This window comes from Myotis nattereri (assembly GCF_964212035.1).
Source record: "Myotis nattereri genome assembly, chromosome: 9".
In the NCBI taxonomy this organism is placed as follows: Eukaryota; Metazoa; Chordata; class Mammalia; order Chiroptera; family Vespertilionidae; genus Myotis; species Myotis nattereri.
In genome coordinates, this window is record NC_138084.1 from 81,355,267 (window position 1) to 81,371,739 (window position 16,473).

Sequence of the window (16,473 nt, forward strand, 5' to 3'; positions counted from 1 at the left end):
CAGCGGTATTTCTCTGTCCTTTTCTCTATTCCACTCTCTCTAAAATCAATTCGAAAATATCCTCAGGTGAGGATTAAAAAAAGAATTTAAAAGAGTCCTAATTTTATAAGGTACTTGTTTGCTTGGCAGTGAGCCCTCTGCTCCAGGACCCTTCAGTCTAAGACTCAGAACTGAGTGGGGTTCATTACTACATCCTTGTCTCCTTAGGAGGGCGACTAGCATGGACCTGCCCATGCCCATGCGCTTCCGGCACTTGAAGAAGACGTCTAAAGAGGCTGTTGGTGTCTACAGGTATGACAGATTCTAGAGAGACTGCTAGGAAACTAGTGATCTTTTCCAAAATCGGAATGGACCCACTGCTGGAGCTTGCCCCCCTCGGAAAGCTGGGTTTGTAGGTAACAGCCATTGAACCTGAGCCCTGGGTCCTGCAGTTCTTACACTGAACAATGCATTTAACCCAGCAAAGCTTCCCATTGCTGCTGCGTCAGTGGCCGTATGCAGAATGGAGAGCACTTTTGTCCTTGGCCATCTCAGAAAGTTCCTGCCCTCAGATCAGGTGGGGCCAGGTTCTTTTTTCCCCGAGTGTCGGTCCCTCTTGGGGGACTAACAGGGGATGTTACTCATTTGTTCATGTGTTCATACAGTTAATCTTATTGCAGGACGTGTGGCTGATCTTGTCCATCTTCCTATCCTAGGTCTCCCATCCATGGCCGGGGTCTCTTTTGTAAGAGAAACATCGATGCGGGCGAGATGGTGATCGAGTACGCCGGCAATGTCATCCGCTCCATCCAGACTGACAAGAGAGAGAAGTACTATGACAGCAAGGTGCGTCTCACACTTTCTCTCTCCTGTTCTTTCGTTTTGTTATAGAAAGTGCCCACCAACTATAACTATCTCTAGATCAAAGAATAAAAAGTATTCCCCGGGCCGATGTGTCTCAGTTGGTCGGCATTGTCCCATGCACGGAAAGGATGCGGGCTCGACCCCTGGTTGGGGGCATGCAGGAGGCAGCCCATCGATGTGCTTTCACATCAATGTTTCTCTCTCCCTCTCCCTTCTTCTCTTTCAAAAGATCAGTTTTTTAAAAATAGTACTTTATTAAATCAAAGACACTTTTTTTTCAACATTTCTATATCCTCTGAAATTTGTGGTGGGACCAGTAAAAGTTCATAATCTACTCTAAGGATTTGTGTACAAAATACTCGTTGAAGGTTTGTCTGAATGGCTCTCGGAGTCAAAACCACACAGCAACACAATGCCCAGGTTTCCCTTTCCTGTGGCTGGAACACTACTGGTTTCTTTTTTTCTTTTCTTTTTGATGTTCCAGCCAACAGGAAAGGGAAACCCGGGCATTGTGTTGCTGTGTGGTTTTGACACCAGTAATCTAGTGCCTATAACCTAGGAATTCATCATGGAAGTGTCTTGAGAGATGGGAGGAATCTGGAAATTATACCAGAAGAAATGTTCAGCAGCAGCAACTATAAGTCACATCAGGAAAAGGTGGGGCCTGGCCAGTTTGGCTCCGTGGATAGAGCATCGGCCCCCAGCTGGAAGGTCTCCGGTTAGATCCCAGTCAGGGGCACATACCTTGGTTGCAGGCTCGATCCCCGGTCCTGGGCGGGGCAAGTGTGGAAGGCAACCACTTGATGTATTTCTCTTACGCCAGTGTTTCTCCCCTTCCCTTCCATTCTCCCTAAAAAGCAATGGAAAAATCTCCTCGGTGAGGGCTAACAAAAATTATTTTAAAAACACGTATTTCTCAGTTAAAAGAAAGAAACAGGTTGGGAGATGCTCTCAGATCTGAGCTGTACTAAACCGGTGCCCGCCTTCGCATGCAGGGCATCGGCTGCTACATGTTCCGCATCGACGACTCCGAGGTGGTGGACGCCACCATGCATGGCAACGCCGCCCGCTTCATCAACCACTCGTGCGAGCCCAACTGCTACTCCCGCGTCATCAACATCGACGGGCAGAAGCACATCGTCATCTTCGCGATGCGCAAGATCTACCGCGGGGAGGAGCTCACCTACGACTACAAGTTTCCCATCGAGGATGCCAGCAACAAGCTGCCCTGCAACTGCGGCGCCAAGAAATGCCGGAAGTTCCTCAACTGAAGCTGCTCCTCTCCCCAGTGCCGAGGCCCGGGCCACCTTCGCCAGAGCCGGGAGTGGGGCCTGCGGGGCCTCCCAGGTGGCTGAGCCCTGTGTCCCGTATTCACATTAGACATGTGATCACGGTCCTGGGGAGAGAGGAGGTCTCGGAGAAGATCCGGGGCCTGCCTTCTGCTGGGGCCCCCTGGTTGTGTGCAGTTCAGAAATGGGGAGAGGGGTCCCTGGTAGACTTGCCTGGAAGGAGCTCTGGGTCCGTTGCGTTGGGAGGTTGGGCCTGAGCCTCTCCTCAGAGAGAAGTGGCCGTCCTCTCTGTGGCCCTTTCCCAGGCCTGCAGCCAGGGGCCAGGCAGAGCCCTGCGTGGGGGTGGTTTGGTCCCTGACCGCTGGCCGGCGGGCCCAGCTGGAGCCGTCGGGGAACAAACAGGAGGCGGGTGGTTTCCCTGCCTTCCCAGGAAGCACCGGGTTGGGAAAGGGGATTCTCAGCACCTTTGGTGTTGAAGGCTGTGTTGGGGTTGTGCCAATTACTTACCAAACACCCAGCCTGTGGCTGTAAGTGGGAGTCCGTCCCCATGAGCCTTATCTCAGCCAGTTTCCTTCCCTGACCGCAGGAGCGGCTTCCTCCTCACTCCTCTTCACTCCACTTCCCTCGTTTTCCCTGCTCGGCCTCCACTGCTTCCCCATTCTCTCTGGGTGGAGGAGACCGTGACTCCTGCTCCAGGACACTCCCTGTGGGCATACTGTGCGCCTCCGAACGCCCCCTGAGCCTGGAGGCACTCCCAGTGGGAGGTGGACAGGAGGCCTTGGCCAGAACCAGACAGAATGAGGCGTTTTCTCAAAACTCCGCTGAGAGTTTTAGAGAAACGTCTGGAGCCTGATATGTGAGACGAGGGAAAGGTCGTTTCAATAGTTGAGTCATGCAGCAACCAGAGCATCGGGCCAGGGTGCCTGTGGGCCCCATTCCTAGGCCACGGTGACCATTTTCCCTTTGTGACGACATAGGAAGACTTGATCTTTAAAGGGTCCATGTCCAGTTGAAGGCACAACACTAATCAGATTTCAAGGCCCAAACCTTGGGGACTGAGCACCTTGCATGGAGGGGACTGCCACCTATGCAAACCCCACGGCTAAGCGAGTTCACGACACTACTGCCCTGCGCCCTCCGGCGTGGGCACCGCGCCCTCTGCTGCCTCCCTCCCCGAGACCGCGTCCCGACCTATTAAATTAAGTCATCAGATTTTACTCTGTTCTGTTTACAGTTTACTATTTAAGGTTTTATAAATGTAAATATATTTTGTATATTTTTCTATGAGAAGCACTTCATAGGGAGAAGCACTTATGACAAGGCTATTTTTTAAACCGCGGTATTATCCTAATTTAAAAGATCGGTTTTAAATAAGTTTTTATTTTCATAGGATGAAGTTAAAGAAACTATTCAGCTGTACATGCAAAGTCTGGTTTTTCCTGCCCAGCTCCCCCTGGAAGTTTCTGTTGTTCCGTGTGTAGTTCGTTTGTGCCCCGTTGACATAAACGTTTCCTGGGTTTGCTCTTCGACAATAAAAGGAAAGGAAGGTGACCCAGCCCCTTGGGGCCGCTCCTCTTCTTTCCCGCACTGGCCCCTCCCTGGCCCCCGCGGTGACCCGTGCTCATCTCCTTCCCCGCCTCACAGCGACCGAGCGGATGGCACCTGGCATCCCCATCACCCTCTGCCTCATAGATCACCTCGTTCCCCCCTGCCCGCTGAGCCCTCACTCCTGCAGAGACCCCACTGAAGCTGAAGCAGTCTGACGGCTCCCGAGGGAGCAGATCTGTTTCTCCGCCTCGTCCGCACGAGGGTTCAGGGCGTGTAGTCCCTTCCCCGGAGCCCTCCCTGGGAAGTCCAGCCAAGCAATACTCCGCCAGCTCTGCCGGCTCACAGCTCTGCTGTGCCTTCGCCCCGGGCTCCCGGGCTCCCGGGCTCCCGGGCTCCCGGGCTCCCGTGCCCTTAAGAACTTCGTGTGGTGGCTCTGCTGAAAGATGCAGTTCCCCTGCCTGGGGCCCAGCACTGTGGCCAGGGTGCCGAGACCGCCCTGGGACATGGAGAAGGCACTCCAGCCGGACCTCCCTCCCTTCCTCTTGCCCGTGAACAAGACATGGTGGCCCGAGGGTTCACTGCTGTCTGGTTTCCTTTATTATTGCACTGTGTGAGGTTTTTGTAAATCCTTTAATTACTTTTTTAATTTTTTTTTAGAAAAAAACCTTAAGCTGCATTTGTTACTGGAATGATTAATGCACTGATGGGTCACGACTTCACCAAAGGCCAGCCTGGGGTGGGGGACTCAGCTGAGCAGATCCAGTTACTGCTCTGCTAGGCCGCGTACTGTGAGCCCCTCCTCCCCCCCAAATCTGTCTCCTCCTGTGGCTGCAGGTGGTCTGCCTGGCCTTTCCCTCCCTGGTTATAACCACGGAAACGAGAAGTCCCTCCCACAGCTCAGCCTTGAGTTCATTGCCAAACTTCAGCCAACCTGCCAGGGACTTGGGGAGTGAGCTAAGCAGGCAGAAGATGGGACAGCTGCCTCCAAAACGCCCAAATTTGTTTTGAAAGTGAGCTAAGGAGTCTCCTCACAGAAGGGCGGACAGGTACTGCGGTGGGTCACTCCTGAGTCTCCAAGGGCACCCCACGTCCCTGAGGAGGGACAGGCTGCGACCTGGGTGGTCCCGTGAACGCGGGCACCCGCCGGCTTTGCTGCTGTGGCCGCCGCTCCTGGTGCAGAGAGGCTGTGTCACCAGAGTAGCTGCGGCGCTGACCCCTGACCAGAACTCGGTCCCTCTGTTACTGTCCACCACCTTCAGCACAACCCCTCCTGGTTTTAGACCAGTAACGAGTTAGGGGCAGCCCTGGCAGCTGTCTGCTCTGCCCAGGCTCCTTTGCCGCGATCCGGGCCCCCCCTGCTTGCCTGCAGATCCCCGGCCACGCGGAGTTCCACGCGGCCCCTGGATTTCACAAAACACAACAACACAACACAAATCTTTTAATGAATGTATCTTTCTAAAGGACTGACGTTCAATCAAATATCCGAAACTACTAAAGGTCCAAACCTTGTCAGATGATAACTTTTAAGTTTGATTTGGGGTATTTTAGGTTAAAAATTTTTTTTCCTTTTTTTTTTTTTTTAAGGAAAAGCGGGTCATTGCAAAGGGCTGGGTGTGATTTTGTTTCGTCTCCATTTTAAAGCAATACAAGGTGATTGAGCAGATGGTTTTATGCCGAATCACGAACACCAGTCAAGACTCACTCTCTAAACTTGCAACTTTTGTGTTTTGGTTTTCAAATAAGTATAAATATGATATATATAGGAACTAATATAGTAATGCACCGTGTAACAAAGCCTCGTGCAGTCCATGGCTTTCATTCTCTTAACACTATAGATAGGGGTGTGTTCAGTTGCTAGTGGCGGCGGGAAAAGCCGCTGGCCCTTCTGATGGTCGGGAGCGGGGAGGCGGACAGCGGGCCCAGCGGTCAGCGACGCAGGAGGTGCCACCTGGATGCTTTTCTGCCAGTGGATGTTGCCAGGCAGTATCTGTACTCCTTGTTTTTCTATTTTTGGTTATGAATGTTGGGGTTACCACCTGCATTTAGGGGAAAATTGTGTTCTGTGCTTTTCTGGTATCTTGCTCCCAGGTACTCTAGTTCTGTCCTTCAACCAAGAAAATAGACTCGTGGTGTTTCTTTCATTGAACTTTTAACAGTCTCTTTAGTAAATACAGGTAGTTGAATAATTGTTTCAAAAGCTCAACAGATGACAAGCTTCTTTTCTAAAAATGACATTTCTTGATACCTTTATCATGTATAACAGATCTTTCGGTTGTTGTTTTTTTTCTTTCCTTGTGTTCTTCCAAGCTTCTGGTTAGAGAAAAAAAGGAAAAAAAAAAAGGGAAAAAAATGTGTCTAAAGTCCATCAGTGTTAACTCCCTGTGACAGGGATGAAGGAAAATAACTTTAATAGTTCAAAAAATAATAATGCTGAAAGCTCTCTACGAAAGACTGAATGTAAAAGTAAAAAGTGTACATAGTTGTAAAAAAAAAAGGAGTTTTTAAACATGTTTATTTTCTATGCACTTTTTTTTATTTAAGTGATAGTTTAATTAATAAACATGTCAAGTTTATTGCGGCACGTGGTGGACCTGTCTTTTGGCTTCTGGGGCGGAGGGTTGGGGGAGGGGGACAGGATGCCTGCCACAGTCCTCTGCCTCCCACACCCGCTCTCTTCACAGCATTTCCTTTCCTTATCAATGATGTCTCCTCGGCACCTAATTCTGGACTTGAAGAAAGGCTCAAGAGGACAAAGAAATAGTTCCTTTACTGCCTGCATACCCCTCCCTGACCCATGGGTAGTCAAGCCCTGGCTTCTGTTGGTTTCCTCCTGATCTGAATAGAATAAAAGCACGCAAAAGAGAACCTGGACAGCACGGCTCTCTCCCCTCCACCTTAAGCCTGAAAATGTATTTACTGTTTCTCCTGGGACGGGAGTGCTGGTGGGGAGGCGGTTGAGAAATAGCTGTAAATGTTCTGCCAGGCCAGGGTCACGAGCCCAGGGCCAGAGGACATCCAGTTCACCCTGTAACCAAAAGAACAGGCCACTCCTCTTCGTGGGATGGTCCTCAAACAACCTCCCTCAGATCCACCCACCGTTTCTCCCTCCTCTCATCCTGAGTCACCTTTTTGGAGTTTTGGAGTTGAGCACCATGGGGACACTAAACGATCAGGCAGTTTTGCAGGCCATCTTCAACCCCGACACCCCATTTGGAGACGTTGTTGGGTTGGACCTGGGAGAGGAAGCTGAGGAAGAAGATGAAGGTGAGTATTTGACCTTGGAGGATAGCTCTCAACATTGGCTGGTCTGCAGGCCTTCCTGGGGAGGCCAAGGTAGGTGATCTTACAAAACCCCATGTTTGCTCCAGACCCTTGGGATTGAAATTGGCCTTAAAGATCGGAAAATCCCTAGAACACTGATGGGGGGTTGACAAGAGTCACTGCCAAGAGGAAAGGGCCAGGGCCTGTCTCAGTCCTTCAGCCCTCACACCTCTGAATGTACCTCACCACTCAATTCTCCCCATCATCCAAGCTTCACTGTGTGGGGGGGTAGGAGGCTGCTATTAAGCTCTCACATCACTGTCGTAACAATACATCACCACAAAGAGCGGACGAGGGCAGGGCAGGGCTCTGTTGCAGGTTCCAAGCTGAGCGAGCCTTCAGTCCGCGCGCCATCACAAGAGCTCTGAGCCCATCCCCCCACCGTGCACTCCGGCTTCCCGTCGGTCCCCATCGAGGTTTTTATGCCCTTGTTTCTAAAGGGGTGACGCCTAAGCCTGACTGAGACTTCAGGCTGAAAAGCTGGGGGTATGTGGGGAGGGGTTTTCGTGACCTGGGGGTGTCACGGAGGCCTTAGTGTTGGAGGCAGTGCAGTCGAGCAAAACGGGGGCACACTCAGGAAAGGACCTGGGCTCAAATCCAAGCTGTGCAACCCACAGGCTGTGTGGCCTTGAGCAAGTCCTTTTAGCTGCAGGCTAAGGAGCTTGAGCTTCATTCCCAGGTTCCTTTGGGGCTTAGGCAGTGCTAGCTCTTAGCCTTGGGTGACCTCGGCTCCCCCGTCCCAAATACCGCATCTCACTCCAGCTGTGACCACCCCTCAGCCCAGGCAGCTCGGGCTCACGTGTCCAGAGCCTGAGGTGGCTTTTGCTTCTTGCTCCCGACTGCACACCTGCCCCCTCCTGGCTCCCTCCCTGGCACAGGTGGAGTTTTCCCGCAAGCACAGCTGCAGCAGTCCAAGGCCCTGGAGCTGCAGGGAGTGACCGCAGCAGAGGCTGGTGACCTCAGCACAGCGCTGGAGAGGTTTGGCCAAGCCATCAACCTGCTGCCCGAGAGGGCGTCAGCCTACAACAACCGAGCCCAGGCCCGGCGGCTGCAGGGAGACGTGGCAGGTGAGGGGAGGTGCCCTGGAGCCTCTACAGAAGGGGCCCTGTCATGCACAGACCTGAGATGAAACGGTTGTAGGGTTGGGGTTTGGGGGTGGGGACTCATTCGACCCCTCTGGAATCTGCATGCTTACCTATAAGAGAGATTATGGTCCCTGCTAACCTCTTGGGCTATTGGGAAAGTCAGATTAGATTGCATTCCATTTATTTATTTAACATTTCATGAGAATCTACTATTGTAAGAATGGGCCAGGTGCTGAGGACACAAAGATAAAAGATACGGCAACTACTATGTGCCAGCCACTAAGCACTTTCCATGTAAGCGGTAGTAACTCATTTAATTCTCACGACCCTGGAAGGAATGTAGTCTTACCTTCGTTTCACAGATGAAGACTGAAGCATGGGGGCAGGCAGCATGCTGCGCTCACGGCTGAGACGTAGCAGAACCGGGATTGGAACCAGATGTCAGGGCTCCAGAGTGACACTGCTTCTCAAGCTTGCAGGCCAGGTGCCAGGACAGACATGACAATACCATGACAGGCGGAGAAGCATCTGCTCCTGATGAGTGGGTTTTGAAGGATGAGTAGGAGTTCGCTGGATGGAGGGGAGGAAGTGGAGAAGGCACAGCCTGTAGAGGTCCAGAAAGGCATGAAAGAAAAGTACAGGGAATGTCATACCTCCAAGCTGACTGGACCAGGGAGTGGTGGAAGGATGGGGCAGGGCCTGGAAGGAAACAGGAATCACTAAAGGATTAACTGGGAGTGACTGGATCAGACTTGTGGCATTTAGGTCATTCTAGCCGGAGTGGGGACAGTGGGACAAAAGGGGCCATGCTAGGAACCAGAGCGCAGGCTGACCAGTGGTGAGCCGCAGAAGTCTAGTAGACTGCTAAGACCCCTGGTGGTGGGCGTGCTCCTGGGACCAGTACTGCCAGGCTGGGGGTCTGGACTCCATTATGGGAACAGCGAAGAACGTCGAGGGTCCCTCCTCCAGGCTGGTCTGTCACCTGGCCCAGGCAGGGCAGGGTCCGGCAGGGCTGTAACGGTCCTGGAGACAGCCTACTGACCGAAACCCCAGAGAGGACCAGAGGCCATTCGCCTGGAGGCCTGCCACTCCCCCAGACCAGCTCCTCTGAGGGAAACCGAGAAACGCTGCCATCAAGGAGCTGCTCAAAGGCCCAGGTCCAGAGCCCCCGCTGGGTTCCGGGGACCAAAACGGCCAGAAGGCAGCTCAGCCTTGCTAGGACAGTGAGCTCCCCAACCATCCTGGCGGGGTCTCTCGTCTGGACTACAGGGAACAAGAGTGAAATGAGAAGCCAGAAATGCAGCTCGGTGGGCTCTGCAGCAGATGCCGCAGGCTCCCCAGGCTGAGTTCACATGCCCAGTATTTTATGAGGACAATAAAGTAAAATGCGGCAGGCCAGCTCTGGCTCCAAGGCCTCTTCAAAAAAAGTTAGATACAAAATGGTGAAGACGCTGGAAATAAAGAATGAGGAAAGGCGGTCAGTGGAGAAACGCTGTTTTAAAAATCACACAAGAGAGCCCCGGCCGGTGTAGAGCTGGCCGGAAGGTTCAGTTCCCCGCGGGCACGCGCCTCGGCTGCGGCTCCACCCCTGCAGGGGCTGCAGGAGGCAGGCTCTTAAAAAGGCAGTAAGGAAGGAGAACCCTTCCTCATTGTCAAAAGAGTCACACCACGGGAAAGTGGAGCGAAAAGCCTTCAAAGGGAAAAGGACTTGCCTGTGTCTGTAAGAAACTGTAACTATTTGGGGCTGTGGGACTCAGTCACCGGCACGTGGTAGATGGGGAACTACGACCACGTGGAAGACACAGGCCAGCCACGGGCTGGATTCAGGAACATGGTGACTTCCGGAAGCCCCAGCTCTGCGGGTGTTGGGTGTTGGGTGTGGGGGGCGAGGGCTCTGCCACCACTGGCCGCGGCCAGGAGCCAGGGCGAGTCTCCGGCTCTCGGGTCCCCCCATCTGTGCGATGCCATAGCGGCCACCACCGCCCGGCCCGCGCCCAGGCCCAGGCCTGAGCGCGGGCTGTCCTCGCTGTCCGCAGGGGCCCTGGAGGACCTGGAGCGCGCCGTGGCGCTGAGCGGCGGCCGGGGCCGCGCCGCCCGCCAGAGCTTCGTGCAGCGCGGGCTGCTGGCGCGGCTGCAGGGCCGGGACGACGACGCCCGCCGGGACTTCGAGCGGGCGGCGCGGCTGGGCAGCCCCTTCGCGCGGCGCCAGCTGGTGCTGTTGAACCCGTATGCCGCGCTGTGCAACCGCATGCTGGCCGACGTGATGGGGCAGCTGCGCGGGGAGCGCACCCCGCGCTGAGCCCCGCGGGCGGGAGGGGCGCCCGAACCAATAAAGCTGCGGACTCGCCAGTCTCCCGCTTGTTTCTGCGCCGCTGCGGGGGGCGCCTACGCAGCCGGGAAGAGGCGGCAGGGGGCGGGGGCGGGGCTTCGGGCGCCCAGGGCGGGAGCGCCTGCGCGGCAGGGGCCGGGGGCGGGGCGGAGCGAAGTAGGCGGCCGCGGCCCCGGCGCTGATTGGTCCAGCCCAGCGCGGCACCGCCCGGCTGGCGTCCGTCACTGCCTCCGGCTGCGCTGCGGTGCGCTGGGCCGATGGCGAGGTGAGGGCCGGGAGGCGGGGTGGGCGCTCTTCGCGACCTCCGCGGGCGGAACCACCTTCTCCTCAGCCCACCCTCGCCTCCGCAGCCGGAAGGATGGGGTGGGGGGCGGGCGAGACGGGGTCTGGAGCCGACGGCCCCTTCGGGGGAGGCGCGCGGGGGGGAGGGGGCGCCTTCGCCTGGGGCGGGCCGCACGGGGCTGGGCGTCTCGGAGCTGTGCCTGCTCGCCGGCGAGTCAGTTCGGCCTTCGCCCCGTGGGTCGGTCTACATTGGCTCACGTGCGTGGTTTATTTTTGTTCTGGAGACCTAGTTCTGGAGGAATACATTGCCCGCTCCCACCTGGCTAGTGTCGAGGCCCGCCCCTTCTTTTGGCAGCCCGGCCGCGGCCACCATGGCGCTGCCCGCAGGCCCAGCCGCCCTCCCGCACACACTGCTGCTCCTGCCAGCCCTCCTGAGCTCAGGTACACCCCTCTGCAGGCACTTCCGGGCCCGCCTCCTCTCCCCTCCTTGCCTGCACCTCGGTTTGGGGCGCCTTCAGGCCCTCGGCTGCAGCGCTGGGTTTCCCGACCCACGTGCCCACGGTGCAGCCACGGCCTGTGGGAGACCTCCCCGCCGGCTGCCCCTCGGTAACGGCCTCCTCGTGGCCACAGAGCAGTGCCAGCCCGACCCAGAACGTTCTGTCGTGTTCCAGGTTGGGGAGAGTTGGCGCCACAAATCGATGGCCAGGCCTGGGCTGAGCGGGCACTTCGGGAGAATGAACGCCACCCCTTCACCTGCCGAGTGGCGGGGGTGTCCGGCACCCCCCGACTGGCCTGGTACCTGGATGGACAGCTGCAGGAGGCCAGCACCTCACGGCTGCTGCGTGTGGGCGGGGAGGCCTTCTCGGGGGGCACCAGCACCCTCACTGTCACTGCGCAGCGGTCCCAGCATGAGCTCAACTGCTCCCTGCAGGACCCGGGCCGCGGCCCGGCCGCCAACGCCTCGGTCATCCTCAATGTGCAATGTGAGTGTCCCCGAGGCGGGCAGGGGCGAGGTCCTCTGCCCGGGGACCCCGGCACCCACATAGCAGATGGTCTGACAGGACACTGAACACACATTTGAGCGTTTTGCAAATATTAACTTAAGTCCTCACAGTAATCCCATGAGCGAATCCCTGTTGTTATCCCCACTTTACAAATTAGAACACAGCACAGAGAAGTTAAGCAATCTGGCCGAGATCACACCGCTAGCTGGTAAGAAGCACAGCCAGTATTCAGATCCATACATTTTGGCTCTAGTGTTTATGCCAGGGGTGGGCTAACTTTTTGACTCGAGGGCCACAATGGGTTCTTAAACTGGGCCGGAGGGCCGGAACAAAAGCATGGATGGAGTGTTTGTGTGAACTAATATAAATTCAAAGTAAACATCATTACATAAAAGGGTACGGTCTTTTTTTTTTTTAGTTTTATTCATTTCAAACGGGCCGGATCTGGCCCGCGGGCCGTACTTTGCCCACAGCTGGTTTATGCTCTTTTTTTAAAATATGTTTTTAGTGACTTTTTTGAGAGAGAGGAAGAAAGAGGGAGAGATGGAAACAGTGATGAGACTCAGTGATCAGCTGCCTCCCACTGGGGAAATCGAGCCCTCCAAACCGGCTTGTGCCTTGACCTGGAATCGAACCTGTGACCTCCTGGTTCATAGGTTGATGCTCAGCCACTGAGCCACACCGACCGGCCTTGTGTTTATACTCTTGATCACTACAAAATGCTGCCTCTGAGGTGGACATAGCCATCCTAGTTCCTAGTGTCCCCTTAGAAGTCCCTCTGGGTTTGGGAGGAAAGGGCAGGAGTACGAGGAGCTGTGGTGAGAGCATGTTGGCCTCTGCTTTGCCCCAGTTAAACCGGAGATTGCCCAGGTCGGGGCCAATTACCAGGAAGCTCAGGGCCAGGGCCTCCTGGTTGTTCTTTTTGCCCTGGTCCGTGCCAACCCGCCTGCCAATGTGACCTGGATCGACCAGGATGGGCCGGTGACTGTCAACACCTCAGACTTCCTGGTGCTGGATGCCCAGCATTACCCCTGGCTCACCAACCACACAGTGCAGCTGCAGCTTCGCAACCTGGCACACAACCTCTCTGTGGTCGCTGCCAACGATGTGGGGGTCACCAGTGCCTCGCTCCCAGCCCAAGGTGAGCGATGAGCGTCAGTACAGAAGCGGGAGGACTTGCTGCCCTTGGGATGAGGCTTGTGAGTGAGTGTCCCCAGCCACCTTGGGCAAGGAGGACAGAGTCGGACCTGTGGCATCTCAGAATTGGGGACCCTGCCTTCCTGGAACCTAACCAAAAGACCACCTGCAGGACTCCTGGCCACGCGGGTGGAAGTGCCACTGCTGGGCATCATTGTAGCCGGAGGGCTATCGCTGGGCACCCTGGTGGCATTCAGCACCTTAGTGGCCTGCCTGGTCTGCAGGAAAGAGAAGACGACCAAAGGTAAGGCCAAGGTGATGGGTGGCTGGGAGAGGAGGGCAGGGTGAGCAGCAGGGCCGAAAGTAGGGGCGGGCAGAACAAGGCGTCTGACAAGTGGCAGGTCTCCGGGGTGTGGCCTCAGGTAATCCAGGAGGCAGGGCCAGGCACTGGGAATGGCATTTCTGGTCCCAGAGCCAGGGCTGGTGTTTCAGAGACTCCTTGCCTGAGAGTCCTGGGTCTGGAAGGGCAGGGGGCAAAGGCCGGTGTGGGAGGGCACACTGAAGTGGTGGTATGGTTTCTCTCCTCAGGCCCCTCCCGGCGCCCATCTCTGCTCTCTAGGTAACTGCCCCTGGGCTGGGGAGCTGGGCTGAATGGAGGTGCAGCTATTGCTAGTCCTGGAACTGGCTCCAAAGCAGGACTCATCCTGCTGGAGCCAGGGCACATCCCAGGCTTTGTCCACCCTGCAGTGACTCCAACAACCTGAAGCTCAACAACGTGCGCCTGCCCCGGGAGAACATGTCCCTCCCGTCCAACCTTCAGCTCAACGACCTCACTCCAGACTCCAGAGGTACATCCAGGACTCTCTGTGGCCCCTGTTTTATCTTCAGAGGTGCTGCCTTTTTTTTTTTTAAATGATTTGAGAGAGAGGAAGGGGAAGGGGGGGGGGGGGCAGGAGCGAGAGAGAGAAACATCGATTTGTTGCTTGTTTATGCATTCATTGGATGATTCTTGTATGTGCCCTGACCGGGGATGGAACCAGCAACCTTGGTGTATTGGGACAATGCTCTAATCAATTGAGCTTCAGAGATGCTTCTAAGAGAAAAAGAGACCTTGGTACTTCGGAGGGGCAAGGCCCCATCAGGCACACTCCTTGTCCTGGCACCACCCCCTTTGTCACCCAACAGGGAAACCAGCAGACCGACAGACGGCTTGGAATAACAGCCGGCCAGAGCCAGAGCTCCTGGATTCAGAGCCCGGTGGCCTCCTCACCAGCCGAGGTACCCTCCTCCCCTGCTCCTCCGCCCTTTACTTATGCCTCTGAGTCCCTAGGGGCAGGGAGGAGCTTCCTGACTTCCAAGGATGAGGGTCACTGAGACTCCTGGGCATCTCTGACCCGGCAGGCTTCATCCGTCTCCCAATGCTGGGCTACATCTACCGAGTGTCCAGTGTGAGCAGTGAGGAGATCTGGCTCTGAGTTGAGGGTGAGACGGAGGGTGCCATGCCCTTGGGCACCCTCCCCTCCAAGGCATCCTCTGCCTGGCCATGTTGCCAGTGAGATGCCACTTCCACTTGTGCTTGCATCCCTGGCTGGGGTGCTTCTGTCATCCACAGGAGGGTTCCACTGGATCTGACCCTGAGGGCACAGGTATCCTTGGCAAGGCTGCTGGCTGGACCCAAGCCCTTGTTCTTATTCAGGTTGGGGGCCTGCATGAGATGCCTGTGCCAAGTGGATAGAGCTTTTTGCCTGTGTGTTCTGATGTCATCTGGCATCTACGTGTGGCATGGCCCTGGTGACTTGGGCCTGCTCTGTGCCTCCCACCAGTATTCCTCAGCACCTTGCACAGCAGGCACAGGGACATGCCTGGTGTGGGACTAGAAAGGCCTGCATGTCTTGGATTTCCTTCCCATGCTGTGTAGCTTTGCTCACTCTGAACATTTAGAGCCCTGCTCATTGCATAGAAATAAAATACCCTGTGCACAGGGAGCAGCCCAGCCCAGGGCGTTGGCCAAGCACAGACCAGTCCCTTCTGCTGGTACCTCTGTCCCCACTGTCCCCCCTTCTCTTGAGCATCATAGGTTATATGTTGGACCTTTACCACTTCTTCACTGGGCACTAGACTTCCCCACTGGCCTCTGGTGGTGCTAGTGCCTGGTGTTAGCACAATCAGGAGGAAAGGAGAAGGTGAGGAGCCTCGCGGCACCCCGTACAGCATGTAGCTATGCATCTTTTTCTTACAGTGAGCACTTCAAGCACATTTCCTAGGAGGGGGAGTGCGGGTCCCAGGGCCTCTCTGTGGCTTCCCCACGTTGGCCTTCCTGTGAGTCACTGAGGACCCTGAGCCCTCAGGGTTGGTGGTTTCCCTCAACATGTCTCCCCTTTAGGAGACCTCAGTTCTGACCCATCAGCAGGAGGCCACCCTTCCTGTCCCACCCCCTGTTCTTCAGGGGACGTCCATTGTGGCACATACTTCAACAGTGCTGGAAGCTTTTGGGGGACATGGAGCAGGAGACCACATACCCCAAAACAACCTAGGAACACTTTACAAAGCGACATGAAAATGCCTGCAAATCAATCTAGTGCGGAGTATATTTTTCCCTTGTTATCTTTTGTAATTTTTCTCATGTTATAGCCTGGAACAGTGCTGAGCACACAATAAATTCAATAAGCTTGACTGAGTGAATGTTACATGTGTTTCATTCTTTCAAGTAGATTTCTTAATGAGATCTTTAAATCACACAGTTGAGAAAGCATGTACCTACCATACTGTTGAATCTTAACATTCCACTTTATTTGCTTCCAATCTTTTATTTTTATTTTTTATTTATTTTAAATGTATTTTTTCTTGATTTCAGAGAGGAAGGGAGAAGTATAGAGAGATAGAAACATCAATGATGAGAGAGAATCATTGATCAGTTGCCTCCTGCACATGCCCTACTGGGGATGGAGCCCACAACACAGGCATGTGCCCTTGACCAGAATCGAACCCAGGACCCTTCAGTCTGTAGACTAATGCTCTATTCCCTGAGCCAAACCAGCTAGGGCTCAATCTTTTATTTTTTTTTTTAAGTTTTTTTTTAATATATTTTATTGATTTTTTACAGAGAGGGAGAGAGAGAGCCAGAAACATCGATGAGAGAGAAACATCGATCAGCCGCCTCCTGCACATCTCTCACCAGGGATGTGCCCGCAACCCAGGTACATGCCCTTGACCGGAATCGAACCTGGGACCCTTCAGTCCGCAGGCCGACGCTCCATCCACTGAGCCAAACCGGTTTCGGCCAATCTTTTATTTTTTAAATAAATAATATTGCCCTGGTTGGGTAGCTCAGTTGGTTAGAGTGTCATCCCGATACGCCAAGATTGTGGGTTCAGTCTCCAGTCTGGTCACATACAAGAATCAACAGATGAGTGAATAGATAAGTGGAATAGCAAATTGATGTTTCTCTCTGTCTCTCTCTTCCCCCACCCCCTTTCTTCTCTAAGATCAAATAAAAATCAATATTTCTCTAATTGCACTGTTTCCAGTGGGAATGATGGCATGTTCTGTTTTGAGAGTGGCAGGTTGAATCAGAGCTCCACCCAGTGACCAAGTCTCTGGGTCACTATCACTTGGCAGACTCTCCCCACTTTTAA

At 54.7% G+C, this 16,473-nt stretch overlaps 3 protein-coding genes across 4 annotated transcripts in view; all 3 read left to right on the plus strand.

Annotated features, from left to right (window-relative positions):
• KMT2A (lysine methyltransferase 2A) overlaps nucleotides 1–6,000 on the plus strand; it is a gene marked incomplete at its 5' end in the record, with an annotated part of 94,728 nt that extends 88,728 nt beyond the window's left edge. The window contains 3 exons of the mRNA XM_081098550.1: nucleotides 208–291; nucleotides 696–825; nucleotides 1,839–6,000. Coding sequence (XP_080954676.1) covers nucleotides 208–291; nucleotides 696–825; nucleotides 1,839–2,114 — 490 coding nt within the window. The 3' untranslated portion in view covers nucleotides 2,115–6,000. The remainder of the gene's footprint in view (nucleotides 1–207; nucleotides 292–695; nucleotides 826–1,838) is intronic.
• Nucleotides 6,001–6,820: 820 nt separating this feature from the next.
• Nucleotides 6,821–10,434, plus strand: TTC36 (tetratricopeptide repeat domain 36). Its single transcript, XM_081098551.1, has 3 exons — nucleotides 6,821–6,944; nucleotides 7,880–8,068; nucleotides 10,123–10,434. Exons 1-3 carry the CDS (start codon nucleotides 6,833–6,835, stop codon nucleotides 10,383–10,385), a joined length of 564 nt encoding a protein of 187 aa, XP_080954677.1. The 5' UTR covers nucleotides 6,821–6,832; the 3' UTR covers nucleotides 10,386–10,434.
• A 186-nt stretch (nucleotides 10,435–10,620) lies between these two features.
• TMEM25 (transmembrane protein 25) lies at nucleotides 10,621–15,515 on the plus strand. Of its 2 annotated transcripts, none has more exons than XM_081098397.1 (9): nucleotides 10,621–10,680; nucleotides 10,982–11,138; nucleotides 11,369–11,680; nucleotides 12,552–12,842; nucleotides 13,011–13,142; nucleotides 13,427–13,457; nucleotides 13,586–13,686; nucleotides 14,024–14,116; nucleotides 14,240–15,515. In XM_081098397.1, the coding sequence occupies exons 2-9, from the start codon at nucleotides 11,069–11,071 to the stop codon at nucleotides 14,311–14,313; spliced, it is 1,104 nt and encodes a 367-aa protein (XP_080954523.1). In that variant the 5' UTR covers nucleotides 10,621–10,680; nucleotides 10,982–11,068; the 3' UTR covers nucleotides 14,314–15,515. The 2 variants fall into 2 exon arrangements, with proteins under 2 accessions (XP_080954523.1, XP_080954522.1); XM_081098396.1 differs by having other exon boundaries at nucleotides 10,653–10,680; nucleotides 11,053–11,138.
• Nucleotides 15,516–16,473: the final 958 nt, after the last annotated feature.

Coding starts and splice junctions, on each gene's coding strand:
- TTC36 (XM_081098551.1), top strand. CDS start 6,833: ATGGGGACACTAAACGATCAGGCAGTTTTGCAGGCCATCTTCAACCCC. Junction 6,945..7,879: donor AGCTGAGGAAGAAGATGAAG/GTGAGTATTTGA, acceptor TCCCTGGCACAG/GTGGAGTTTTCCCGCAAGCA. Junction 8,069..10,122: donor GCTGCAGGGAGACGTGGCAG/GTGAGGGGAGGT, acceptor CGCTGTCCGCAG/GGGCCCTGGAGGACCTGGAG.
- TMEM25 (XM_081098396.1), top strand. Junction 11,139..11,368: donor GCCAGCCCTCCTGAGCTCAG/GTACACCCCTCT, acceptor GTCGTGTTCCAG/GTTGGGGAGAGTTGGCGCCA. Junction 14,117..14,239: donor TGGCCTCCTCACCAGCCGAG/GTACCCTCCTCC, acceptor CTGACCCGGCAG/GCTTCATCCGTCTCCCAATG.